The sequence below is a fragment of the Narcine bancroftii genome, chromosome 7 (assembly GCF_036971445.1).
Source record: "Narcine bancroftii isolate sNarBan1 chromosome 7, sNarBan1.hap1, whole genome shotgun sequence".
NCBI lineage: Eukaryota > Metazoa > Chordata > Chondrichthyes > Torpediniformes > Narcinidae > Narcine > Narcine bancroftii.
The window spans coordinates 155,606,543-155,634,444 of NC_091475.1; the positions used below are offsets into that span (position 1 = coordinate 155,606,543).

Here is a 27,902-nt window from a genome sequence, read left to right on the forward strand (position 1 = left end):
TTATTTTAATGCAGTTTACCCTCCCTATCAACGTTAGTGGTAATTTTTTTCCAATGTTCTAAGTCTTCCTGCAATTTCTTTATTTCTTTATTAGTGGCTGATAATTTAGTTTGTACAAGTGGCTTAAGTTATTATGTAACCTGATCCCTAGGTATCGGATTGCTTGTGCTTGCCATTTAAATGGTGATTCTTTTTTAAATTCTGTATAGTCTGTTTTACTCATTGGCATCACTTCACTTTTATTTGCATTGATCTTGTACCCAGATATTTCTCCACATTCCTTCAATTTCTTATGTAATTCTTTTACTGATACCTCTGTCTCTGTTAGGTATACTATGATGTCATCTGCAAATAAGCTGATTTTATACTCCTTCTCCTTTATTTTTATCCTTTTTATTTTATTTTCTGTTCTTATCAGTTCTGCCAAAGGTTCTATTGCTAAGGAGAACAATGAGAGGGATAGTGGACATCCCTGTCTTGTTGACCTACTTAATTTAAAATGACTTGATACATATCCATTTGCTGTTACCTTCGCCAATGGTCCATTATACAATGCTTTAATCCAATATATATATATTTTTCTGTCAAAGGCTTTTTCTGCATCTAGAGCAACAGCCACTGTTAGTTTCTTATTTCCTTCCCTATCAAGTGGATTAGATGAATAAGTTTGCAGACATTGTCCGCTGTTCGTCTTTTCTTAATAAATAAATCCAGTTTGATCTTGTTTTACTATTTTAGGTACACAATCGTCCAATCTGTTTGCTAATAATTTCGCTATTATCTTATAGTCTGAGTTAAGTAGAGATATTGGTCTATATTAGGGGTGTCAAACTCAAGTTCATAGAGGGCCAAAATTAAAAACTTGGACTAAGTCATGGGCCAAACTAAATATTTCTCTTCTTTCAACATATGTAATGTTAAACTTTTTCTTATTAAAATAAATGTTTAATAATAGTTTTGGTTAAACTCTTTCCAGAAGAAGCATTAACAAATGAGAAATAAAATATTCAATATATATTTCTCTATAGCCTTTAAGCTCCTTTTAAATGTATTTTTTTTCACAAGCCAACAAGTCAAAAAAATAACAACTTGCTTCAATGAAAATCCAATCTTTCAACTATGAACAGTCCAAAGTTAACCAAAGAAAATATTAATCCAAGCTTAGCTTGCTACACTGTGATTTACTCTGATGCACCTGGGTCTAAACCAGATTCTTGGCATCTCTTCTTAGATGAAAGTTCATCAAACCCTGGGGTCAGAGTTTGCTTCCCACCTGTCTTGAAAGGTCCTGTTTTCTGTCTTTGGTTTGGCCATTTTTCGTAAGGGGTTTATTACATGTGAGTTGGGCGACAGGTCGCAGATGCTAATGAAAGTAAAGAGAGGAGGTGGGGGCGATTAGCAGGCTGACGGGGCGGCGCCAACGCATTTGCAAAGCATTCTGGGATTTGTAGTATTAGCTGTGCATGCGCTATACTGGCGCGGCGGCCAGCGGGCCAGCTCTAATACATTTTGATATGATCTTGCGGGCCAAATATAATTATATCACGGGCCAAATTTGGCCTGCGGGCCTGAGTTTGACATGTGTGGCCTATATGATGCTGGTGTTAATGGATCCTTCCTCATCTTTGGTATTAATGTAATTATTGATGTCTTACATGAATCTGGCAAGTTTGTGTTTCTTCTATCTGGTTCAGATAGAGAGGAGGAATTAATAACTCTTTAAATGTTTTATAAAATTCTATTGGAAATCCATCCTCTCCTGGTGTTTTACTGTTCGGCAGCTTTTTTAATATATCCTCTACTTCCTCTATTTCAAATGGTTTTATCAGTTTGTTTTGTTCCTCTTCTTGCAATTTCAGCAGTTCAATTTTAGCTAAAAGTTCCTCTATTTTATCATATTTCCCCTCATTCTCAGTTTCATACAATTGTTCATAAAATTCCTTAAAATTTTCATTAATCTCTGTTGGATTATATGTAATTTGTTTGTCCTTTTTCCTTGATGCCAGTATCGTTCTTTTAGCTTGTTCTGTTTTCAGTTGCCAGGCGAATATTTTATGTGTTTTTTCTCCCAGTTTATAATACTTTTGCTTTGTTTTCAGTACGTTTGTAATGTTTCATATTTAATTTTTTTGTCCGCCAGTTCTCTCCTTTTCATTACATCATCCCTTATTACTCATTCCTTTTCTATACTTACTATTCCCCTTTCCAACTGCTCTTTCCCAATTGTAATCCTTTTTCATCTTAGTCACACAACTTATTATCTGCCCTCTAATATAAATTTGTCTTCCACTGATCCTGTGTTTATTTAAAAATATGTTTTAATTTGGCGTTCAATAAACTCCCTAAATTCCTGTCTTTTAAGTCGCATGAAGTTTAACCTCCATCTATCTGTTCTTGGTGGGATGTCCTCCAGTTCTATTGCTAATAATAGGGGTGAATGATCTGATAGTAGTCGAGCTTTATATTCAGTTTTCCTAACTCTCCCTTGAATATGGGCAGACAACAAAAACATATCAATCCTTGAGTAAGTTTTGTGCCTACTAGAATAATATGAAAATTCCTTCTCTTTTGGGTGTTGCCTCCTCCATATATCCAAAAGTTTCATTTCCTGCATTGATTTAACCATAAATTTCACTACTTTATTATTTTTACTTGTCTCTTGTCCAGTTTTATCTAAAATTAAGGTTAAAATCCCCTCCTATCAATACATTTCCTTGTGTGTCTGCAATCTTAAAAAAAAATATCCTGCATAAACTTTTGATCCTCCTCGTTAGGTGCGTATATATTGAGCAAATTCCAAAATTCTGAGTATATCTGACACTTTATCATTGCATACCTCCCTGCCAGATCTATTATTTCCTCCTCTATTTTGATTGGTACATTTTTGTTAACTAGTTTGGCTACACCTCTAGCTTTTGAATTATATGATGCTGCCATTACATGTCCTACCCAGTCTCTCTTTAGTTTATTATGTTCCGCTTCAGTTAGATGAGTTTCCTGCACAAATGCTATATCTATTTTTTCCTTCTTCAATAAATTTAGTAGCCTCTTCCTTTTAATTTGGTTATGTATTCCATTAATGTTTATAGTCATATAGTTCAACATGGCCATCTTATCTCTTTTCCACTTCTTTGCCACCTCCATCCCCCTTTGCCCCATTTTCATCTCTTAGTTTTCTCTTATTACTCTTAATATACGACAACACATTTAAGACATGAAGTACCCCCGCAGTTCCCACATCCACTAATACCTTAACCCCAAATGAGTTGCGCCATATCCCTTGCCGAGCAACCACAACTCCCCTTTTCATTTGGGTTGCGATCTTGTTCGCAGCGTCAACTGATTTTGCAGTGACGGTTATTCCCCCTCCACCCAGCCTTCTCCGGAAAACACATTTAAAAAAAAAACACACAACAATGCCCCCCCCCCACTCCCTTCCTTCCCTTTTCTTTTCCCTCTTTAGTTCTTTACATATACATTGTTTTTACATCTTTATATATATTTTATCGCCATTCTTCATTATTGTTACATCTCTTCTCCTGTCCTGCAAATGTTCTGCGAATTCTTGTGCTTTCTCTGGATCCGAGAATAGTTTGTTTCGCTCCCCAGGATAAATATTTTAAGCACAGCTGGGTCTTAATATGAATTTGTAACCTTTTTACCAAAAAGTTGATTTCGCAGTATTAAATTCCTTCCTCCTCTTAAAGAGTTCAAAACGGGGAGGAGTCACGTGATGGAGTAGTGGCCGGACGGTGAACTCCAGCCCTCTCCAGAAAAGTCGGGAAAAACAAGAGAAAATACAAAGGCACAGAAATACAAGTTAAAGAAAAGTGAGTATAAAGGTGGAAAGAAGATGGAGACAAAAGGAGAAAAATCAAAATCAACGGAAAGAAGAGAGGAAGAGAAGACAACGGAGGAAAAAGGTGAAGGCCCTACCTGTCCGAAGAGGCCCGCTGTGGAGAGAAGACCCCACTACCTCAGGTCTGTAGAAAAAGAACTACAACAATGGCTCACAGAGCCGAGTAAAAGTGCGCAACCGCGCATGAAAAAAAACACACCGACGGGAGGGGGGACCAGCTGGGGAGTCGATCTCCACAGCCGGCAACGACAGCTGCAGAACACCTGCAGCAAGAAGAGACCACAGAAGACAATGGAAACAAGAAAGAAGAGGAGGAAAGGGCATCAAAGAAACAACAGATGGCCAACCTAGAGGAAGAAGAAGAGGAAGAATACAGTGAAATAGATAAAGGGAAAGGCAAGGTAAAGGATATACTTGCTCTTGTTAGAGGATACATGGAGTCATTTAAAGAATGGCAAACACAGGAATTCAATGATTTAAGAAGAAGAATAAACAACACAGAAAAGAAAATAAATAAAATGGATATGACCTTAACAGAAATGGGGAAGAAAATGGACAAGATGGAAGAACGGGCAATAGCAGCAGAAATGGAGGTAGAAGACTTAAAAAAGAAATTGGAGGAATCTAATAAAAAAACTAAAGAGACACAAGAATTACTAGCCCAAAAAATAGATATAATGGAAAATTATAACAGAAGAAATAACATAAAGATAGTGGGCCTTAAGGAAGATGAAGAAGGCAAGAATATGAGGGAGTTTATAAAAGAATGGATCCCTAAGGCCCTAGGATGTCCAGAACTACAGCAAGAAATGGAAATAGAAAGGGCACATAGAGCATTGGCCCCTAAACCACAACCACAACAAAAACCAAGATCTATTGTAGTAAAATTCCTAAGATATACTACAAGAGAAAAGGTACTGGAGAAGACAATGGAAAAAGTAAGAGAGGGCAACAAACCACTGGAGTATAAAGGGCAAAAAATCTTCATTTATCCAGATATAAGCTTTGAACTCCTAAAGAAGAGAAAAGAGTTCAATACAGCAAAAGCGATTTTATGGAAGAAAGGATATAAATTTACACTGAAGCATCCTGCGGTATTGAAAATATTTATTCCAGGACAACAAAACAGACTATTCTCGGATCCAGAAGAAGCACGAAAATTTGCAGAACAATTACAAAAATAGACTGAGGGATGAAGACGGGTAATGAGAGCAAAAATTATCACGATTGATATGTATGTGGGTAAAGACAAAAATAGACTGAGGGATGAAGACGGGTAAGGAGGGTAAAAATGACCACGATTGATATGTATGCGGGTAAAGAGGTATAAGAGTGAATAGAGACAATGGGCATATGTGAAAGTATCTGTAATTAGAGGAAAACATAGAGAGTATAGACAAGAATTAATAAGGGAAGGTAATGGAATAGAGAGAATAAGGAGGGAATTAAAAGAGTGACCTTTGTGACATATAAAAAGCGAAATCTTTTCTGGGGGGTGCTGGGTGGGGGAAAAGAGCGGTCACTGCAAAATCAGTTGACGCTTGCGAGTGGATTCGCAAATACAAATGGAGAGGGGAAATGTGGTTGTCCGACAAGGGATAAAGGGCAACTCAGGAGGGGAAGGGGAGATTGGGGATAAAGAAGATAGAAATAGGAGAATAAGGAAAATGTTGGATGTTGTAGGAATGTTGTCTGGTAAAGAGTTGAAAATAAGAAAACAGAAATGGAAAAGGAGGAAAGGTAATGATGGAAAAACGGAAAGAGAAGATAAACAAAATATAAAATGGCTACGCTGAACTATATGACTCTAAATATTAATGGAATACATAACCAAATTAAAAGGAAGAAACTACTAAATTTACTGAAAAAGGAAAAAATAGATATAGCATTTGTCCAAGAAACACACTTAACTGAATTGGAGCACAAGAAATTAAAGAGAGATTGGGTAGGACATGTAACAGCAGCATCGTATAATTCAAAAGCAAGAGGAGTGGCTATATTAATTAGCAAAAATGTGCCATTTAAAATAGAAGAGGAAATAATAGATCCAGCAGGGAGATATGTTATGATAAAATGTCAGATATATTCAGAGCTTTGGAATCTACTTAATATATATTCACCTAACGAAGAAGATCAAAAGTTTATGCAAGATATCTTTTTGAAGGTAGCTAATACGCAAGGGAACATACTAATAGGAGGGGATTTCAATCTGAATTTGATCCAAATATGGATAAAACGGGGAAAAAAATTAACAGGAAGAACAAAGTAACCAAATTTATAATTAAATCAATGCAAGAAATGAAACTTGTGGACATATGGAGGAAACAAAACCCAAAAGAAAAGGAATACTCACACTACTCGACTAGACATAAAACATACTCAAGGATAGACCTATTCCTGTTATCAGCCCACATTCAAGGGAGAGTTAGGAAAAAGGAATATAAAGCTAGACTATTATCGGACCACTCACCCCTGTTATTGGCAATAGAGCTAGAGGACATCCCTCCAAGAATGTATAGATGGAGATTAAACCCCATGCTACTTAAAAGACAGGATTTTAGAGAATTTATTGAAAAACAATTAAAAATGTACTTTGAAGTAAATACGGAATCAGTGGAAGATAAGTTTATACTATGGGACGCAATGAAAGCATTCATTAGAGGGCAAATAATAAGTTATGCAACCAAGATGAAGAAGGACTATAATCAGGAAACAGAGCAGTTGGAAAGGGAAATAATAAACATAGAAAAAAAATTAGCAATAAAGGAAGATACAACCAAAAGAAGAGAATTGGCGGATAAAAAAATAAAATATGAAACATTACAAACATATAAGGTGGAGAAGAATATAATGAAGACAAAACAGAAATATTATGAACTAGGTGAAAAAACACAAAATCTTAGCATGGCAGCTTAAGACAGAGCAAACTAAGAAAATGGTATTGGCAACAAGGAAAAAAGACAAACAAATTACATATAATCCAAAAGAAATTAAGGAAAACTTCAGAGAATTCTATGAACAATTATACCGAACCGAAAACGAAGGGAAAGAAGGGAAAATAGATGAATTTTTGACTAAAATTGAACTACCAAAACTACAAATAGAGGAACAAAATAAATTAACAGAACCATTTGGAACAGTAGAAATACAAGAGATAATAAAAAATTTACCAAATAACAAGACACCAGGAGAGGATGGACTCCCAATAGAATTCTACAAAACATTTAAAGACCTAATAATACCGCCCCTCCTGGATGTAATCAACCAGATTGATGAGACCCAAAACTTACCAGATTCATGTAAAACAGCAATAATTACAGTGATACTAAAACAAGGGAAAGATCCACTCTCACCAGCGTCATATAGACCAATATCTCTGCTAAACACAGATTATAAGATAATAGCTAAACTATTAGCGAACAGATTAGCAGAACAGGTACCAAAAATGGTAAATTTAGACCAAACTGGATTTATCAAAAAAAGACGCACAACAGACAATATTTGTAAATTTATTAACTTAATTCATGCAGTAGAAGGAAATAAAGCACCGGCAGTAGCAGTTGCTTTAGACGCAGAGAAGGCCTTCGACAGAGTAGAATGGAATTACTTGTTCAAAGTATTGCAAAAATTCAGTTTACCGGAGAAGTATATTAATTGGATTAAAGCATTATATAAGGGACCGTTAGCGAAAGTGACAGTAAATGGACATGTATCAAAGCAATTTAACTTAAGCAGGTCAACGCGGCAGGGATGCCCACTATCACCATTATTGTTTGCGCTAGCTATAGAACCACTAGCAGAATCGATAAGAAGAGATAATAATATAAAAGGAATAAAAATAAAAGACAGGGAATATAAAATCAGTCTGTTTGCGGATGATGTGATAGTGTACTTAACAGAACCAGAACTATCAATAAAAGAACAATATAAGAAATTGAAGGAATATGGAGAAGTGTCGGGATACAAGATAAACGTAAATAAAAGTGAAGCAATGCCTATGAATAACGCGGATTTCTCAAAATTTAAGGAGGAATCCCCATTCAGATGGCAAACGCAGGCAATAAGATACCTAGGTGTGCAAATAAACAAAAATCTAGGCCAATTATATAAACTCAATTACAATCCACTAATGAAAAAATTACAGGACGATTTAGAGCATTGGAAAGAGCTACCACTAACACTGATAGGAAGGATAAACTGTATTAAAATGAACATTTTTCCAAGGATACTATACTTATTTCAGGCATTGCCAATACAACTGACAGAAAAATTCTTCAAAGAGTTAAAGAAAATAATAAGGAGATTTTTATGGAGAGGGGGGAAACCGAGGATAGCACTAGATAAATTAACAGAATGGTATAAACAAGGAGGCTTACAATTGCCAAACTTCAAAAATTATTATAGAGCCGCACAATTAAGGTACCTATCAGATTTTTATCAAACAAGGGAAAAACCAGACTGGACGAGACTAGAATTAGATAAAATAGGGGAAAAGATACCTGAACACATATTATATAAATGGGACGAAAAATTGGTACAACATAGAACTTCTCCAGTATTACACCATCTCCTCAATATATGGAAGAAGATTCATGTAGAAAGAAATAAAATAAATTACCAAATACCAAAACTAATATTGACGCAAAATAAGCTACTCCCTTTTACAATAGACAACCTTGCCTTTAGAAAATGGGAAAAAAAAGGGATTAAAAGAATAGAAAATTGTTTTTCAGGAAGTAGATTCTTATCCTTTGAACAAATGAGAGATAAGTACAATATAACTGGAGATACAGCGCTGGCATATTACCAACTGAGATCCTACTTGAAAGATAAATTAGGAAGCAACTTGAGTTTACCAGAGGGAAGTAACCTTGAATATGTGATTACAGATACAATGATAATCAAAAGATTTATAAAAAATATGTATATTAAACTGCAAGAAAAGGAGAATGAGGAAACAAATGGTAAAACTAAACAAAAATGGGAACAAGATTTAAATATAAAGATAAAAAAGGAAACATGGGAGAAGTTATGCTCTGGAACGATGAGAAATACAATAAATACGAGGCTGCGTATGATACAATATAATTGGTTACACAGACTATACATTACACCGCAAAAGTTAAATAAATGGGACCCAACAGTATCTGATAGATGTTTTCGATGTAAAAAAGAAAGGGGAACAACAATTCATGCAATCTGGACATGTGAGAGAGTAGAAAAATTTTGGGATGATCTCAATCAGATATTAAATAAAATAACAGAAAACAATATACCAAAGAATCCAGAGATCTTTCTCCTAAGTAACATAAAAAATAAAGAATTTGGAATTGACTTGGAAGATGCACAAAAAAGATTTGTCAAGATAGCCCTAGCCGTAGCAAAAAAATGTATTATGTCAACCTGGAAATTGGAAGATAATTTGAAAATACAACAATGGTATATAGAAATGAATAAATGTATTCCTTTAGAAAAAATAACATATAGTTTAAGAAATAATATTGAAATATTCGAACAAGTATGGGAGCCTTACATTAAATACAATAGCGAAAACCTACCGGGAACAAACATTACCTAAGTTGATGGAAGGAGAAGAAAAGAAAAGAATGGACTCAGTAGAATTTCTGGTGTATTTTTGTTGAATGACAACATTGTCTAACTGAATTAATGCAACCTAGATTGTATACCTAAAATGGATGAGAGGGGGGGGGGTGGGGGGGTGGCTTGGGAGGAGGGAGGGGGGAGGGAGAAAAAGTCACTGTAAATGTGTGGAAAAGAAAAAGTGTATATCATGGCTATTGTGATTTATGGTGTGAAAAATAAAAAATTAAAAAAAAAGAGTTCAAAACTTATGCCTGGGTAAAAAAATATTTTTTGACCCTTGTATTCCAATGGTTTATCATCTTCTCTAATTTTATTCCTTGCCCATTCCAGTATATTTTCTCTTGTCGTATATCTCAAAAATATTACTAAGATGGATCTTGGTTTTTGATGTGCCTGTGGTTTTGGTGCTAATGAACTTTGGGATCCATCCTTTTATAAATTCCTTCATGTCTGTGCCTTCTTCACCCTCCTTCAGGCCCACTATTTTTATGTTGTTTCGCCTACTATAACTTTCCATCATATCAATTTTCTGAGATAACAACTCTTGTGTCTCTAACTTTTTTGTCACTTTCTTCCAATTTTTCTCTCGTCATTCACTTCCATTTCTACAGCCGTTTCCTGCTCTTCCACACTCTTTACTCTTTTCCCTATTTCTGTCATTACCAGTTCTAACCTTTGCATTTTATCTTCTGTTCTTTTCATTTTCCTTTTAATTACATTAAACTCTAATGACAACCATTCTTTTAGTGATCTCGTTTATTCTTCAAAAAAGACTTCATCTATATTCTGTTCATCAGTTTTATCTTTCATTTCTCTTTCTCCATCAGTTTTACCTTCTATTTGTCTGTGAAGATCTTGGTCTTCTTCTTCCTCTTCTTCTGTGTCTGTATCTGCGTTTGTGTCTTCTTCTCTTCTTTGTGTCTGTATCACTTCTGTTTTTCCTGATGAGCTGCTTGATTCTTTTTGTCGGGTCTCTTCTTGCTGGGCCTCTTGTTGCTGTTCCTCCCCTCTTGGGCTGCTCGTCTGTTGTGCTTTTTGACATTGTCTTCTTGTCGATCTTCCCTCCATCTGTCTTCCACATCTGTTTCATCACACCCTCTTCTGCTGTCTTCCTTATCCTCCAGCTGAGAGCCCTGGTGTCGGGCGTCTCTCAGCTGCTCGGTCTGTGACAGCCCACTCCTCTGCTGAGCCCCCCTCCCACCAGTGTCCTCTTTCTCCTCTGATTGCACACTTTTGTTTGGCTCCAAGACCCATTTTTGTAGTGTACCGGCTAGTGGGTCGCATCTCTGTAGGGCAGGTACTGACATCAAGGGTCGGGCGCTCCTCGTCACAACAGCGTCCTGTTCCTTCCTGCAGATAAGGCCTTCTTCCTTCTTCTCTGGTGACTTTTTAAACTTCTTTTTTTCCCAGCTGTTCTTACTTTTTCCTTCTTGGGGGCCATCTTCTTTCTCTTCTCTGTATCTTTATCTTCTATTTCTTGTACTCTATTTCTGTTATGCTTTTTCCTAACTTTTTTCCTATTTTCCTGGAGAGGGCTGGTTTTCCCAACCGGCCACTACTCCATCATGTGACTCCTCCTCCCAGATGGTGTGTTGACTCCCGGGTGCAAGGTCAGGGATATCTCTGAGTGGCTGCAGGACTTTCTGAAAGGGGAGGATGAACAGCCAGCTGTTGTGGTCCAATGTTGGTACCAACAATATAGGAAGAAAGTGGGATGAGGTCCTTCAAGCTGAATTTAGGGAACCAGGAGATAAATTAAGGAGTAGGACCTCAAAAGTAATAATCTCAGGATTATTATCGGTGCCACGAGCTAGTCAGAGTAGAAATAGTAGGATAGTTAGAATGAGCATGTGGCTTGAATGGTGGTGCAGGAGGGATGGATTCAGTTTCTTGGGGCATTGGAACCAGTTCTAGGGCAGATGGGACCAGTACACACTGAACAGTGTACATCTGGGCAAGGCCAGGATCAATGTCCTAGGGAAATTGTTTGCTCATGCTGTTGGGGAAGTTTAAACTAATGGGCCAGGGGGCTGGGAACCTACAAAAAAAGAATGAGGAAGGTGGTACAGAGACCAAAGCTAGAGTTAGGAAAGAGAAAAAGAAAAATAGGGGGCAGAAAAGTCAAAAGCAAAGGATGCAGAAGTCACTAGATTCTAAAAGGACAATGAGCATAAGGACACTTTATCTGAATGGCCGCAGCATTAGAAACAAGGTTAGTGAACTTGAGGTGCAAATCGGTACCCAGGCATATGATTTAGTGGCAAGGTGGGCACGATTGGGAATTAAATATTCAAGGGTGTCAGAAAATACAAAAAGATAGACAAGAAGGTAAAGGTAGTGGGGTGGCAGTCTTAATTAAGGATGAGATCAGGACAATAGTGAGAGACGATAATAAGATCTAAGGAGCAGAATGTTGAGTCCATCTGGGTAGAGATTAAGAATAGTAAAGAAAAAAAAAATCACTGGTGGGAGTTGTCTATCGCCCACCAAATAACAATAGCACAGTGGCACAGGCAATTAACTGAGCGATAACTGAGGCATGTAAGAACGCAACGGCAGCTGTCGTGGAGGACTTTAACTTCCACGTAGATTGGGATAATCAAGTTGGTCGAGGTAGTCGAGGAACCAACAAGGAAGATTGCTATTGTGCAATGAGTTAGATAAAATTAACAATCTAGTAGGTAGGGACCCTCTTGGAAAAAGCGATCAGAGTATGAATGAATTTGTCATACAGATGAAGAGTGCAATAGTTAGATCTCAAACTAGAGTATTATGCTTGAACAGGGGAGACTACCACAGGATGAGGGAGGAATTGGTGAGCGTGGACTGGGAGCCCAGGCTAGTTGGCAGAACAGTTGAAGAACAGTGGAAGATTTTCAAAGAGATTTTTCACAGAGCTTAACAAAAATATATTCCCGTTAAAAATAAGGGCAGTAAGAGAAGGAAGAGCCAGCCTTGGTTAACTAAGGAAATAAAGGAAAGTATAAAATTAAAAGCTCATGTATACAAAATAGCCGAGTAGTGGGAAACTGAAGGATTGGGTAAACTTTAAAAGGCAACAAAGGATAACTGAATGAGAAATAAGGAAAGGGAAGAAGGATTATGAAGGTAAATTAGCACAAAATATAAAAAAAGCAAAATTTTTTAATAATATATAAAACAGAAGAGGGTGGCTGAAACCAACATAGGTCACTTGGAAGATGAGAAAGGTAAATTTATTGAGTAATGAGGAAATGGCTGAGACATTGAACAGATATTTTGTGTAAGTCTTCAAGGTGGAAGACATGTCCAGCATGCCAAAGAGTGGTTTAAGGATGTGAAGGGAGGTGAGGGCCTTGACAAATAATTGTTGCAAAAGAGATAGTGATAACCAAACTGAGGGCAGACAAATCCGCTAATCCTGATGGGATGCATTCTAGGGTACTGAAGGAAATGGTGGGAGTTATAGTCGATGCATTGGTAGTCATTTACCAAAATTCTCTGGATTCTGGACAGGTCCCAGCAGATTGGAAGACAGCAAACGTCATGCCACTTTTTAAAAAGGGATGTAGACAGAAGATGGGTAACTATCGACTAGTTAGTCTGTAGTCAGGAAAATGCTTGAAGCTGTGATTAAGGATGAAATAGCGAGGCATTTAAGAACAAAGGGGTTCCATCAGGCAGATGCAGCGTGGATTCAGAAAGGGCAGGTCTTGTTTGATAGAGGGGAACAGATTGATGTATATTTGGATTTCCAGAAGGCATCTGATAAGGTGCCTCACAAGAGATTTGTTAATAAGATACAGATGAATGGAGTAATGGAAAGTATGTTGGCATGGATTGAGGATTGGTTAACTGACAGAAGGCAGAGAGTCGGGATAAATGGGTGTTTTTCTGATTGGCAGTGGTAAGTGGAGTGCGGCAGGGGTTGGTGCTGGACCAGCAGCTGTTCACCATTTATGTTGATGTTTTGGAAGAGAGGACAGAGTCTAGCGTAGCTAAGCTTGCAGATGATACTAAATTGAGTGGAAAAAACAAATTGTGGAGAGGCTGCAGAAGGATATAGTTAAGTTAGATGAGTGGGCAAAGGTCTGGCAGATGGAATATGTTGGTAAATGCGAAGTCATCCACTTTGGCAGAAAAAAATAGCTGAGCAGATTATTATTTAAATGGTGAAAAACTGCTGCCTGCTGTAGTGCAGAAGGCCTTGGGAGTGCTTGTGCATGAATCGTAAAAAAATTGGATTGCAAGTACAACAGGTTATTAAGAAAACAAATGGAATGCTGGCCTTCATCGCTAGAGGAACTGAATTCAAGAGCAGGGAAGTCATGCTGCAAGGTATTGGTGAGACTGCACCTGTAGTACTGTGTGCAGTTCTGGTCTCCATAGTTGAGGAAGGATATACTGGCCTTGGAAGCAGTCCAGACGAGGTTTACCAGGTTGATCCCGGAGATGAGGAAGTTGACCTATGAGGATAGACTAAATTACCTGGAATGATACTCACTTGAATTCAGAAGAATGAGAGCTCCTACAGAAACATATAAAATTATGAAAGGGATATAGATAAGATAGAGGCAGGAAAATTGTTTTCACTGATAGGTAAGACCAGAACTAGGGGACACTGCCTCAAGATTCAGGGGAGTATATTTAAGATGAAGATGAGGAAAAACTTCTTCCCAGAGAGCAGTGAATCTATGGAATTCTCTGCCCATGGAAGCCATTAAGGCGACTTTATTAAACATACTTAAAGTTCAGTTAGATAGATTTTTACATAAAAAATGAATTAAGGGATATGAGGAAAAGGCAGGTAGGTGGAGTTGAGTCAATGATCAGATCAGCCATGATCTTATTGAATGGCAGAGCAGGCTCGATGGGTCAAATAGCCTACCCTTGCTCCTATTTTTATTGTTCTTATGTTCCATAAGGATTCTTTGTATGCAGCTCTTTCTCTGGATAGAAATTAAACCTTCATAAAAGTGAACTTTTTCTGATTAATATGCAGGTCCCTATCTACAGTCAAGTTCCATTAAAAATAGTCAAGAGATAATTTCACATACTTAGGGGTTAAAATTACTAAATGTTTGAGTCCGAGAGATTGTCTTTTTCTAGATGGACTCCTTTATCATTATCTTTAATAGGTTGTTTTAATGCAGTTAAAATAATAATATTACCCAAGCTTTTTATCTATTTCAAGAGGTTCCAGTTTTCATCCCATAGTCTTTTTATTTAAAGTACAATATTGACTCAAAAGTTTCTTCCTTTATTTGGAAGAACAAAAACTCTAGAATTAGTAGACTACACTTACAAAAATTGAAAAAAGGTGGAGGTATGGCCCTTTCTTATTTTAGATTTTATTCCTGGGCTGTTAATATTCGTTATCTAACTTTTTGGATTTTTTAAAAATTCTGCCAAATTGGATTGTCCATTATGGACAGATTTAAAACTGCAGTGGCCTCTTTATTTGGTATCCCTCTCCCATTAAGTTTTTCCAAAATCAATAAGGATATATCTAATCCAATGCTCCAAGATATATTGCGAATCTGGTTCTAATTTAGGAATTTTTTTAAATTTAAAAAGCTATTTTATCTAGTGCTATCTCATAATTTTTTTCAACCATCAATAATTGATCAATCCTTCTCTACACAGAAAATCAAAGGCATTATTTCTTTTGCAAATTTAAGGAAGGTTGATAAACGTTTTTTGAACAGCTGGCAAGTAAACATGACTTACCAAATATTCTTTTTTTTTAGATATTTACAGATTAGAAATTTCTTAAATACCATATTACTGGACTTTCCATTTGTATATACACCAAATATATTGATAATATTTTTCAAACGAATCCTTCTCAGAAAGGATTAATTAGAATTATATATGACAAATTATTGATATTTCATCCAGTTCTTCACAATAAGATTAAAAAGGCTTGGGAATTGGAACTTGGAAGACCCTTATCAGAGGATCTATGGGTCAAGATTCTTAAATTGGTGAACAAATCTTCATTATGTGCTTGACATTCATTCATCCAATTCTAAGTGGTGCATCATGTTCACATGTCCAAAGATAAGTTAGTTTGTATCTTTTCTAATATTAATCCTACTTGTGACCTATGCAAATCAGATATCAATCTCAATCTTTATTATCCTTTAATTAGACAAAAATGTCAAACATTGAGTGCCAAAATTATTTAATATTTTTTGGGATAGCATGCAAAGAGAAAGATGCTATATTTTTTGGACTCACTTTGTGAGGAATTGAAATTAACTTTCTATGTATAAAGCACACATTGAAAATCAAGTTAACTCTGGGTATGAGGAAATAAATTATTATGTCACCATCAATGCAAGAGACAAAGCAAAATAGATCTCAAGCACCTATTCTAATGCAAGACCTAAACATCCAACAAATACATTATATCCATGTTAATTTTTATAGAAAACTATAAAAAGTAGGAATGAGATGGATAGTGGGTTAATTTCTTCTTCCCTCACCCCCCTCTCCCCTCAAACTGGAGATGACTGACATAAAATAGTTTTATCAAATCATCCAATTAGTCATATGGTTCATATCAACAAGGGTACATAACTAAGCGGGACATCTCAACATACACAAGTGACAGCCAAATTCAGTATGAAAGTCACAGCAATTATCATTCGATATCTTTTCAGATTTATAGTCAGAGGCAGCACTGTGAGCAAAGTGATTACCGCAACGTTGTGACAGCGCCAGCAATCAGGACTGGGGTTCAAATCCTGCGCTGTCTGTAAAGAGTGTATATGTTCTCCCCATGTCTGTGCAAGTTTTCCCCGAGGGCTATGGATTCCACACACCGGGGATTGTAGGATCAATTGGATGACACAGGCTCGTGGGAATAAATAGCCTATTACCATGCTGTATGTCTAAATTTAAGTACATACATGATATCAGATACAACTCCGAGATTCTTTTTGCCTGCAGGCAAGGCAGAATTAACATTTATTGGTAGTGGCACTAATAGCATTGTGAAGAAAGCATATCAGTCCCTCTACTTCATCAAGAGTATGCAGAGGTTTGGTATGACATTGGAAATCCTGGCAAATATCTACAGATGTGAGGTGGAAAGTGTGCTGACCGGCTGCATCACAGTCTGGTATGGACATAACCCAGGACAATACAAGTAAAACCCTCCCCACTACCAGGTTCAAAAACAGCTGTTACCCCTCTACCATCAGACTCCTCAGCAATAAACTCAATACTTTTGCACTCTTTTTTCCTCTCTATATTGCAGTCAGTTTGTTTACATTTGTACATCATGTGCAGTTTTTTTTTGCACTACAATTAAGTGATAATTCTGCCTCACCAGCAAGAATAAAAGAATCTCAGGGTTGCTTGCATGTGATGTCATGTATGTACTCTGACAATAAATCTGAAACCTGAAAAAACTGTACACAATGTACACATGTAAACAAATAAAGAAATGTAAACAAACTGACTGTGCAATACAGAAAGGAAAAACGATTCAGTAAGGTGCAAAGGTAAGAGTCCTTCAATGAGTCTCTGATTCAGTTTTCATTGAGGAGTCTGATGATGGAGGGGTATCGGCTGTTCTTGAACCTGGTGGTGTGCTGGGCAGTGTGAGCCCTTGAATACTGCTGTTGCTCTCTGACTGCAGCATTCCCTGCAGATGTTCTGATGGTGGGAAGGTTTTGCCTGTGATGTCCTGGGCTCTGTCTACTACCTTTGGCAGGGCTTTATGTTCAGGAGCATTGGTGACCCCATACCAGACCATGATGCAGTCAGTCAGCAGACTTTCCACCAGACACCTGTAGAAATTTGCCAGGGTTTCCAATGTCATACCACACCTCCGCAAACTCCTGAGGAAGTAGAGACGCTGACAAGCTTTCTTCACGGTGCCATTAGTGTGTTGGGTCCAGGAAAGATCCTCCAAGATGTTGACTCCCAAAAATTTAAATATGTTCAGCCTCTCTACCCCTGATCCCCCAAATAATCATTGGATCGTACTCCTCTAATTTTCTCTTCCTGAAGTCAACAATCAACTCCTTAGTTTTGGTGACATTGAGTGATGTACCATTAAGCCAAGTTTCCATTCTCCCTCCTGTATGCTGACTCATGATCCATTTTAATACAGCCCACAACTGTGATATCATCAGCAAGTTTGTAGATGGTGTTGTTGTCGTACTGAGCCACATAGTCATAGGTGTAAAGTAAGTAGAGCAGAGGGATAAGAATGGCTCTGTGGTGCTCCGGTACTGGTGGAGATTGTGGAGGAGATGTTCTTGCCAATCCTCACTGATTGTGGTCAGAAGGTATGGAAATCAAGGATCCAGTTATACAGTGGGGTGTTGAGTCCCAGGTCTTGGAGTTAGCTGATCAATTTTGAGGGAAAGATGGCGTTAAGTGCTGAAATGTAGTTGATACAGAGCATCCTTGTGTATGCATCTTTGCTGTCCAGGTGTTCCAGAGCCAATGTAAAGAGCCAGTGAGATGGTATGCACCGTAAACCTGTTGATATCCATTCCAATTCACCTATCATACATGTCGCCACTCAGACAGGAGCTGATATGCTTTAATACCAACCTTTCAAAACACTTCATCACTGTTGATGTGAGAGCTACTGGTCAATAGTCATGAAGGCACTGGTCCAATAGATGCCTATTTGAAACAGGTGGGTACCACACTTTGCCAGAGTGAAATGTTAATGATATCCATGAATACATTGGTCAGCACAATTTTTTTTTTAAATACTCGGCCACATACTCCATCCAGATGGGATATTTTCCTGGGATTCACTCTCCTGAAGGCAGCCCGCACATCATCCTTGGATACAGACAGGAAAGGATCATCAGGGAACATGGATATGCTCAGGGGTGGTGGTTCTTTCTTGTTCTTGTGGTTCAATTGGCCTTAGTCGACATTGAGTTCATATGGGAGTGAAGCTTTCCATCTCCTATTGCACCCGATTTTGTTTTGTAGCAGATTATGTAATTTGGGCCTTGCCACAGTCATTTGGTATCCTTTGTTTCCATTTTCATCTAAAAACACAACTTCGCCTGGTAGATGATTTTCTGTAGGTCATACCTGCTCCTTCTGTAGAGCAACGAACACAATCGTATCCATTATTTATAGAAAACTTCTTGCAGCAAGAACATATTCAGGTCACCCCATAAGTCTCTTGTTACAAAGATCCATAATTGAGAATATTTGCTGATCGATCACATATATTTTAGGATTTATGAAAAACCCACAAGCAGAATCACAATGCAATTCAGTGCTTACAATATTCTAGATGACTAAAACATACACAAATACAAAAAGTTCTAAGGAGATTAAATGCACAGATTAAAAGCAGGAGTAGCAAACACAACATGCAAGACATTTGACTTGCTACAATATAAAGACATTAATGAGCTCTATATGTGTAAACATTTAATGAACTGGGAGAAAGAATTCTTTCTGGCTCAGGAATGGAAGAATCTCCAAATATAGAACCTCCAATGGTATTCCTTTATTTTGACTGCCTAGTTTCAACCTACATCAGAAGATTTTAGAGGAATTGGATAAAATATAGCTGAAATGAACATAGCAACTGGATCCACTTAACTAGGATGATGTGCAAATATTTTCAACAGATAGTGGCTGAAGGATTATATGGTAGTTTATGAGTGAATGACTATGTGTCAGGATGGCGAATGTACACTTATTCTACAGCAGTCTTCCAATCCATCAGAAAACATTCAATTTAAAAAGGGCAGGTCACAAGACAAATTATTTGTATTTTATGCATCTTAACATTTTGTACAGAGTCTTGTGACAAGCAATCGTGATTTAGAAATTTAAAATTTCATCGGAAATCTCCACTCAGAAAGCCAAGGCTGTATTTATTCAAGGCTGAGAATAACAGATTTCCAGCCATCAAGGAAATAAAGCACCATGAAATTTGGGTACAAAAGTTGACCAGGAAGATAAACTATGATCTAAATCTAAACAGATTATCTATTATATAGAATATGTAAATCCAAATAGATTAGTTTGTTGGGTATCCACATGCCTACTCCTACACATATCTTTTGATTATTAAAGATACATATACATTCTGAAATCATAATTCTAAATTAGAAAATATTGAGGTATATATTTTAATTAAGAGTTTACAAAACAGCTCAACTCACTGGTATTCAAAAAAAAGTTAACAAGCAAGCCAATGCAGATAAAAGAATGATAGCTTTCAGAAAGGCACAGAGAGAATAAATCACTGTAAACATTTATAATGAATTTTATTCTTCAGAAAATATATTCAGTACATGCAAGTGAGGTAAAGGCACAATATGTATCAATAAAAACAAAACTGACAACTTTTTTGCTAGCCATGTGAATGATCATTTAGTAACTGCCAATTATTTGGTGATTGTATTTTAATGCAATGCATTCATTGTATTAATGCATTTCATTAAAATATATTATTTTACACTATTAATTTTAAAGTATAAAACCCCAAAATAAACAGATTTAATACACACCCTACATATTCTTAAAATTCCAACATGCCACTGTGCTTCTCACACCACAAATATCTCCTGTTTTATTATGCTGGACAGTCTTGCGATTATAAAGATTTAAACTCAAGCACTGGAACTTTGAGTATTATCTTCAAGGAAAACAAACAATAATTAATAAATTAGTTAAATCCAAATTGGATCAAAATACATAAGAATTTTGCGTACAGCTAGCAATTTGACGGAAGTATGTAAACAAGAATAGAGCAACACTACTTATTGAAAACAAATAGAAAATGAATATTTCTACTTACCATTTCAAGACAATACTTGCAGGGATAAACATTTCAGTCGGATTTGGAGTCATCTGATCCTGGGTCAGTGCAAACGAGGTTGAAAAATTATAGAAATTATCTAGCATCTTCTGCGTAAACTGAAAGTACAAGGACAATCAGACTATAGAAATCAGTATTGCACACACACTTCAACAATATTCAGCAACTTGACACTTGAAAATGGACATATTCAAACTTGGTTTCTGACTGAAAACTAATTTTGGAGAGGGGTCAGACACTATGAAACTCAAGCTAACAAATTTGCAGAGGGTATGAATGGTAGAAAGCTACAAAGTTGATGTCAAGAATTTGAATAAATTGAGCTGCAGATAAACCACGTGAAGACAAACTTTAAAAAAAAATCTACCTTGAAAGAAACTGACTTCTTTAAATTATGCCCTTCTGGATTTTGGATTAGAAGACAGATTAAAGTTCAAAAGAGTATGAACAGCTCTTTTAACAATAACCAGCCATTCCTGGCAGGCAAGGATGCCCATCATCTCCAACTCTCTTCGGTTTGGCTTTTGAGCCAATAGCGGAAGCAATTTGGCGAGATTCAGATATTAAGGAATTCATGAAGGAATACAAGATTAATTTATTTGAAAATGATGTATTAATATACCAGGCAGTAACCTTGTTACAAAAACTATTCACAGCTGGAAGATTATGGAAAGATTTCAAGAGATAAAATAAATTGGGATAAAAGTGAAATTATGTCACTTACGGATGGGGATTATATTCATTGTCAAAGGAATTCTCAATTTAAATGGCCTAAAAAATGGGATAAAATATTTTGAGATCAGAACAGATAATAACGTACAAAATTTATACAAGTTAAACTATCTCCCCTTGCTTAAAAAAGTTGAAGAGGACTTGAATAGGTGGATGACCCTTCCAATAACGTTAGTTGGAAGAGTTAACTGCGTAAAAATGAATATCTATTCCAAACACTGCCTATGCCATTGCCTCAGAGGTTCTTCCAGGACTTAAATAAATTCATTTGGAAATATCAAATGGGAGGTTAAAAACTCCCAAATTTTAAAAATAATTATTGGGCAGCCCAGATGAAATTTCTCACCTCCCTATTTGAGGGAGGAGACAAGCCTTCATGGGTGGAAACAAGGTGGGAGGAAAGATAGCAGAAGATATTATATATAAATGGGACTCAAAATTAATTTAGGGTGAAAAAGAAGCTCCTGTTAAAACATATAATTAATAAGGGAGGAATATCTCCAAATATGCCCTTGACTCAATAGATTAATACTTTTAACAATGAATTGTAAAATACTGGATACCTGGTCCTGGGTATATTGACGATTATTATGAGCAAGGGCAACATATCATTTGAACATTTAAAAGCTAGATATAATATGGTCAATAATACAACCTTCTGCTATTTCCAATTAAGAGTTTATTTAAGGGACATAAATTGGGCCCAACAATGACTCTACCAAAGTGCACTGAAGTGGAGACCCTGATTCAAAAGGGAAACAAAAGGGAATTTACTTCAGCAATGCGTATCTTACTTCAAATGGGAACCCGCAAACAGGGGGTACCTAAATTTAGACAAGGATGGGAATCAGACTTGTATATGAACATTAGTTTTAAAAAAAAACTGGTCTTACTTAAGTCAGGACAGTATGGTTAATACGATAAATTTAAGATACAGATTGGTGCAATATAATTTCTTGCACCAGCTATATCTCACGCTGCAAAAATTGCATCAACTAAATTCTAATATTTCAGATCAATGTTTTAGATACAATGAAAAGACAGGAACCTTGTTACATTCCACCTGGTCATGTTCCAAGGCAAAACCCTTTTGGGTAGATCTAGGAAATTCCCTGGAACAAATTATTGGAAAATTACTTCCACAAAACCCAGAACTTTTTCTATTGGGGAATATTGCAGACACAAGACCTATAATGAGGCTGTCTAAATATCAAACAGATTTGTCAAGATTGCATTGGCAGTGGCCAGGAAATGTATAGCTGTTAGCTAGAAATCTGATTCCCACCTGGGTATAGTTCACTAGAATGCAAAAATGCACAGTTGTGTTCCCCTTGAGAAAATTACCTACAACTTAAGAAGGAAGTATGGTGTGGCGACGCACATTTGCAACAGTGAACTGGCTCCGCTTGTCACACGCAGTTGGCAGGGCAGCCGCGGAAAGGATTGCATCGCTGGACCATTTCTTCCGGTCCAGACCAGAAAGTCGCATACACGCTTGCGTCATCGGGATGCAAGCACTGGGACATTCAGGGCAGGACCAAGGACAGGCTAAAAGGCTGCAGCGTGGAATTCAAAATAAACTAGTTGTGATACTCAAGCTCACAGCCTGTTGCCTCAGTCTCTTCACTGCACTCAGTCACGACCAGTTACATTGGTGACCCCAATGAGTCTCCACATCCTGAAGACTCGACCCAATGGAACAAGCAGCTGTAGGCGCTGTTGCATTGAAGTGGCCAACTTTCTGGATGAACAGGCCCCACACTTTGTTTGGCTTAGCAGAGACCCAATACCAGATCAAACAGACAACCTCCAATTTGACGAGATACTTCTACGTCATCAGCTCGCTTGACCAGAAAGCCGCTTCACAAGTCGATGACCTCATTCAGGTGCTGCCAGAGGAAGGTAAATACATGGCTCTGAAAATCCTCCTCACAACGTGAAAGAGCAGCAGGCTCCTACACTTGGATGGCCTAGGCGATAGGACCCCTATGCCCTCATGGACAAGATGCTCACACTGGTGGAAGGGCACAAGCCCTGAATCAAGTTGAGCAGGCGTTTCTCGAGCAGATGCCTGAAGACATCAGAATCCTGTTGGCTGAAGCGGACTTCAGTGACCCACGCAAGATTGCGGTGCAAGTGGATGTTCTCTATCATTCCAAGCGCGAAGCCATACACTTGGTCAAGCATGTCACGCGGCCACCACCAAGGACAATGCCCAGATCCAGTCCACGTGAGCAGGCCCCATCCCTCCAGAAAACAGAGGTCCAATCCCAAATGGTATTTCTCCCACCAACATTGGGGGGGGGGGCATCTGCATGTAAGTGCCGCCAGTCATGTTTATTCCCAGGAAACAACGGGGCCAGCCGCCATAAGCGGCAGCAGACGTTGGCCAACTGAATGGTCTTCTCCATGTCTGGGACAGCATCTCAGGCCACAGGTTCCTGTGGACACGGGGGCAGAGATAAGTGTCATACCCCCATGGTGCTCAAGACGTGCACGTGATCCCATGGTCTTTCCCTGCGTGCTACAAATAACACCGTCATTAAAACCCTTGGAAAAAGGCAAATTCGTGTACGTTTTGGCAACACCACATTCAATGGTCCTTCACACTCACTTCTGTGGACGAACCTCTGCTAGGTGCGGATTTCCTCCGGGCGCACTCCCTACTTGTTGACCTCCAGGCAGACTTTCCACACGGTGCCCCTCAACATGTCCAATGAGCCTTCCACCTAACTTGCTTCTGTGGAAACCCAACACAATCAGTACAGCTGCCTCCTCGCAGAATTTCCCACCATTCTGCACCCCTAGTTCACGGCAGCCGTGCTTAAGCATGGCATCCAACATCATATTACGACCACTGGCCCACCATTGCATTCACAGGCCCGCCGCCTGGTCCCGGACAAACTCAACCTCACCAAGGAAGAGTTTAGGCGCATGGAGGAGCTCGGTGTCGTCCATCATTCTGACAGCCCGTGGGCTTCATCCTTCCACTTAGTGCCCAAGTCCAACAGCAGCTGGAGACCTTGTGGTGGTAACAGATGTCTCAACGACGCAGGACCACTATCTGACTCCCCATATCCAGGATTTTGCAGCAAACTTCCATGGAGCAAAGCTTTTTTCCAAAGTCGAGCTAATCTGGGGATACCACCTGTGCACCCGGATGATGTCCAAAAGACAGCTATCATCACTCCGTTCGGCCTGTTCAAGTTCTTACACATGCTGTTTGGTTTAAAAAATGTGGCGCACAGTTCGGCCTCACCATTAACCCGGAAAAGTGCCTGTTTGACCTCACTGAAAAAGACTGTCCGGGCCACAAAATTACCACAGCCAGTGCCACCCCTTTACCAGACAAAGTGGATGACATACGATGCTTTGCCAGACCAATAACACTGAAGGGCATGCAGGAGTTTGAGGGCATGGTAAATCTCTACAACAAATTAATTACTGCGGCAGCCAAGGTTATGTGCTCTCTCTTCTCGTTAATGTCGTGCTCATCAAAGGAGCTCAAATGGACCGACGAGGCTCACACCACTTTTTAGCAGACCAAGGAGGCCTTGGCCCACACAATGATGCTAGTATACCCACGAATGGATGCACCGATCGCCCTCACAGTCGATGTGTCCAACATAGCAGTGGGTACTGTCCTGGAACAGTTGATTCATTACTCATGGAGACTCCTCGCCTTTTTTCAGTCAACACCTGTGGCAGTCCAATCTGAAATACAGCACATTTGACCCGGAACAACTTGCTCTCTATCTGGCCATCTGCCACTTCTTCTTATACCTGGAAGAGTGCCCATTCACTGTCTACAATGATCACAAGCCGCTTATTTTTGCCTTCTCAAAGTCCTCCAACCAAGGGCTGCCTGCCAACTGAGACACTTATCCTACGTCTCTGAATTCACCACTGCTATTCAACATCTATCAGGAAAACACAATGTGATCACAGACGCACTTTCCAAGCTGGCAGTCAATGCTATGTTGCAGGGCATTATCTACCATGATATGGTATGGACACACAGGACAACTCCGAGACACTCAGCTTCAGAACTGCAATCACGGGATTGCCATTCCGAGACCTCCCACTTGATGCCAATGGCACTACACTCCTCTGCGACGTTTCCACTGGCCAACCCCGACCTCTCAATCTCGTCTAATGGAGAACAGTTTGTTGCACCCCTCAATCCGCACAACTGTGCGACTGGTGTCTGCAAAATCTGTTTGGCACGGCCTGTGTAAACAAGTCACAGAGTGGGAAAAAAACCCGCACAGACGGCCAGATGGCCAAAGTCCAGCGGCACACCAACTCCAGCAGTTCAATACCCTTACCTGCAGTTTTCAACATGTCCATCTTGACATAGTTAGACCCCTGCCAGTCTCCTGGGGGTCATGCTACCTACTCATGGTGGTGGACAGATTCATTCGTTGGCCAGAGGCCATTCCCATTCTCCACAGAGACTTGCACCAGAGCTTTCCTTGCCACCTGGGTCTCCCGCTTCGGTGCTCCGACAGACGTTACAACTGAGCCGAGGGCACAATTCACCTCCACCTGTGGACATAACTCTCCAGACTCCTGGGCACTCAGCTACATTGCACCACAGCTTACCACCCTCAAGCCAATAGGCTAGTCAAGTACTTCCACCGCCATCTCAAATTGGCGTTGATGGCATGCCTCAAGAAGCCCAACTGGGTGGACGATCTACCCTGGATTCTCCTGGGGATTCACACAGTGCCCAAAGAAGACCTTAGGGCCTCCTCTGCTGAACTAATCTACGGAGAGACCATCACAGTATCTCCCTCCAGGAACCAAGCAAGACACCAACATTCCCCTCGTCCTCAAAAGGCTGCGTGACAAACTGGGCTCCGCTGCACCACCCCCACCATGGTCAACTGCCCTACAACTACCCCCCAGATGTCTTCCTGTGAGTATGTATTCGTGCATCGGGCTGCACACAGGATTCCACTTCAGAGACCTTATAAAGGTCCATACAGGGTGCTACACAGGAACGCTTCGACGTTCACCCTTACCCTTGACATTGGGGGCAAGGAAGATTTATTCATGCTGAACCAGTTAAATGCAGCTCATCTAGACTTGTCTCAGCCAGTACAGGTTCCCCCACCAGTGCGCAGAGATCGACTGTCGAAACCACACACCTCAACCTCGAAGCATCCAGAGGCCATCCATGTTGGTTCTGAGGGAGGAGGGGGGTTGTGTGGCGATGCACATGTTTGCAATGGCTAACAGGCCTTGCTTGTCACACGCGGTTGGCAGGGCAGCCAGGGCAAGGATGGCATCGCGGGACTGTCTCTTTTGGTCCAGACCGGAAGGTCGCGTATGTGCTTGCAGCATCGGGTCGCAAGCACCGGGACATAAGTGGTGGGACTGAGGACAGACTTAAAGGCTGCAGCGTGGAATTCAAAATATAGCAGTTGGGATACTCGAGCTCACAGCCTGTCATCTCAATTGCTTCACTGTGCTCGCTCAGAATCCACTATAATGGCATATTTTTGAAAATATGGAAACCATATTCACAGAACGTTTGTATAAACCTCTAGTGATGCCCCTCCTCACCCTTGAACTTTGAGTCAGCATTCCCCTAGATCTAGCTCAGACATGGAAATTTGATCCTCTGGAGTGGATAGTGGACTTTGACAATTCCTCTCTATCTTCCTTTCATTTTCATGTCTTTCTATTTTCCTTCTTTAATTATCTTTGAGATTATTTCTTTACCTTACTTTTTTTTGGGGGGGGTGGTTGGAGGATCGAGAGCTTATAGTCAACATGTATCATAGATTACAAATTCTAAATTGTATACCAAATATTTTTATTTTTGATTGATTCAAATATGGTTTTAAAAAATGAAATTAAAATATTCAAAAGACTAGCCATTCATGTACATTCATAAGTTTGAAGGGCATTTTACACAATTAAATAATTTCTTCATTTTGTAGGATTGAGAGAAGACTGAGGGAACAATTGTCAGAGGACCTCAAAAAGTCAATCAAATTACTTGAGAATGAATACTGTAACTGAGATTTCCACAATAATAAAAGATATAACAGTAATCCTGAACACAACATAGACTGTTTAAGTAAATTTTAATATAAACAGACATTTTCTCACTCCTCAGTTAATTATCATCCCACAACTCAAAATAATATTATGCTGAGGAAATACCACAGAAGGTTTCAATAGTACACTAACTACTGTTTGATCGAGCATAATGAGTGACAATCTGAACTAGGAAAAAAGTGTGAAAGATTAATTTCGTAGATACAAATTTTTTTTAATTTTCCAGTAAAAATAATCTAATTTACAGATTCAACTGACTTAAATAGAGGGACAATTTTCCAGATAATAATGTAAATGAAGCATGTCACAATCAACATGCATATGAGCCAACAATTTTGGCAAAGGAGATATACCCTTAAATTGAGAACTACGGCAATGATGAGTCCTGCTCTGCTATTTGGTTCACACCAACAGAATTTCATATTTATTTCACTTGCTAAAATTTTACCATGGTTGTGATATTTGCAAATTAAATTCACAACAAAAATGAAGTTCTGTAGCATTTGACAGCACAAGTAATGATGTAACAGAGGTCTGTGATTATAAAATCACTGTTCTAGATTATGAGCAATTAGTATAGGTTAATTCCTGCAAAATGATTTTTCAATGTCAAACTTGAAATGTTTCAATATTTTTCTTTCCATCATTTTCCTTTACCTGTGTAAATGAATCAACTGTTGATACAGCTGCACTTGCTTCTGGAGTCTGCTGGGTCAATAGTTCCATGGGCTCCACAGAGATCCCAATTTGGGCAAATGACTGAGTCTGTGCAATATTCATCATTCCAAAAGGATGTTGGCTACCTTCTTCTGCAAGAGTATATAAATT

General features: G+C 38.7%; 1 protein-coding gene across 3 annotated transcripts in view; it reads right to left on the reverse strand.

Moving 5' to 3' along the window:
• The window catches only part of hikeshi (heat shock protein nuclear import factor hikeshi), a 57,512-nt gene that overhangs the window by 5,037 nt on the left and 24,573 nt on the right, over nucleotides 1-27,902 (reverse strand). Inside the window, exons 3-5 of one of the 3 annotated variants that reach the window (XR_011342118.1) lie at nucleotides 27,732-27,883; nucleotides 20,250-20,368; nucleotides 19,960-20,087 (exon numbers count right to left, since the gene is read on the reverse strand). Coding sequence is in view for 2 of the 3 variants with exons in the window: in XM_069890909.1 (XP_069747010.1) it covers nucleotide 20,087; nucleotides 20,250-20,368; nucleotides 27,732-27,883 (272 nt within the window). In the remaining variant the exon portion in view is untranslated. Of the gene's footprint in view, nucleotides 1-19,724; nucleotides 20,088-20,249; nucleotides 20,369-27,731; nucleotides 27,884-27,902 lie in introns of those variants that run through there. The other 2 variants (XM_069890909.1, XM_069890907.1) reach the window with 2 other exon arrangements.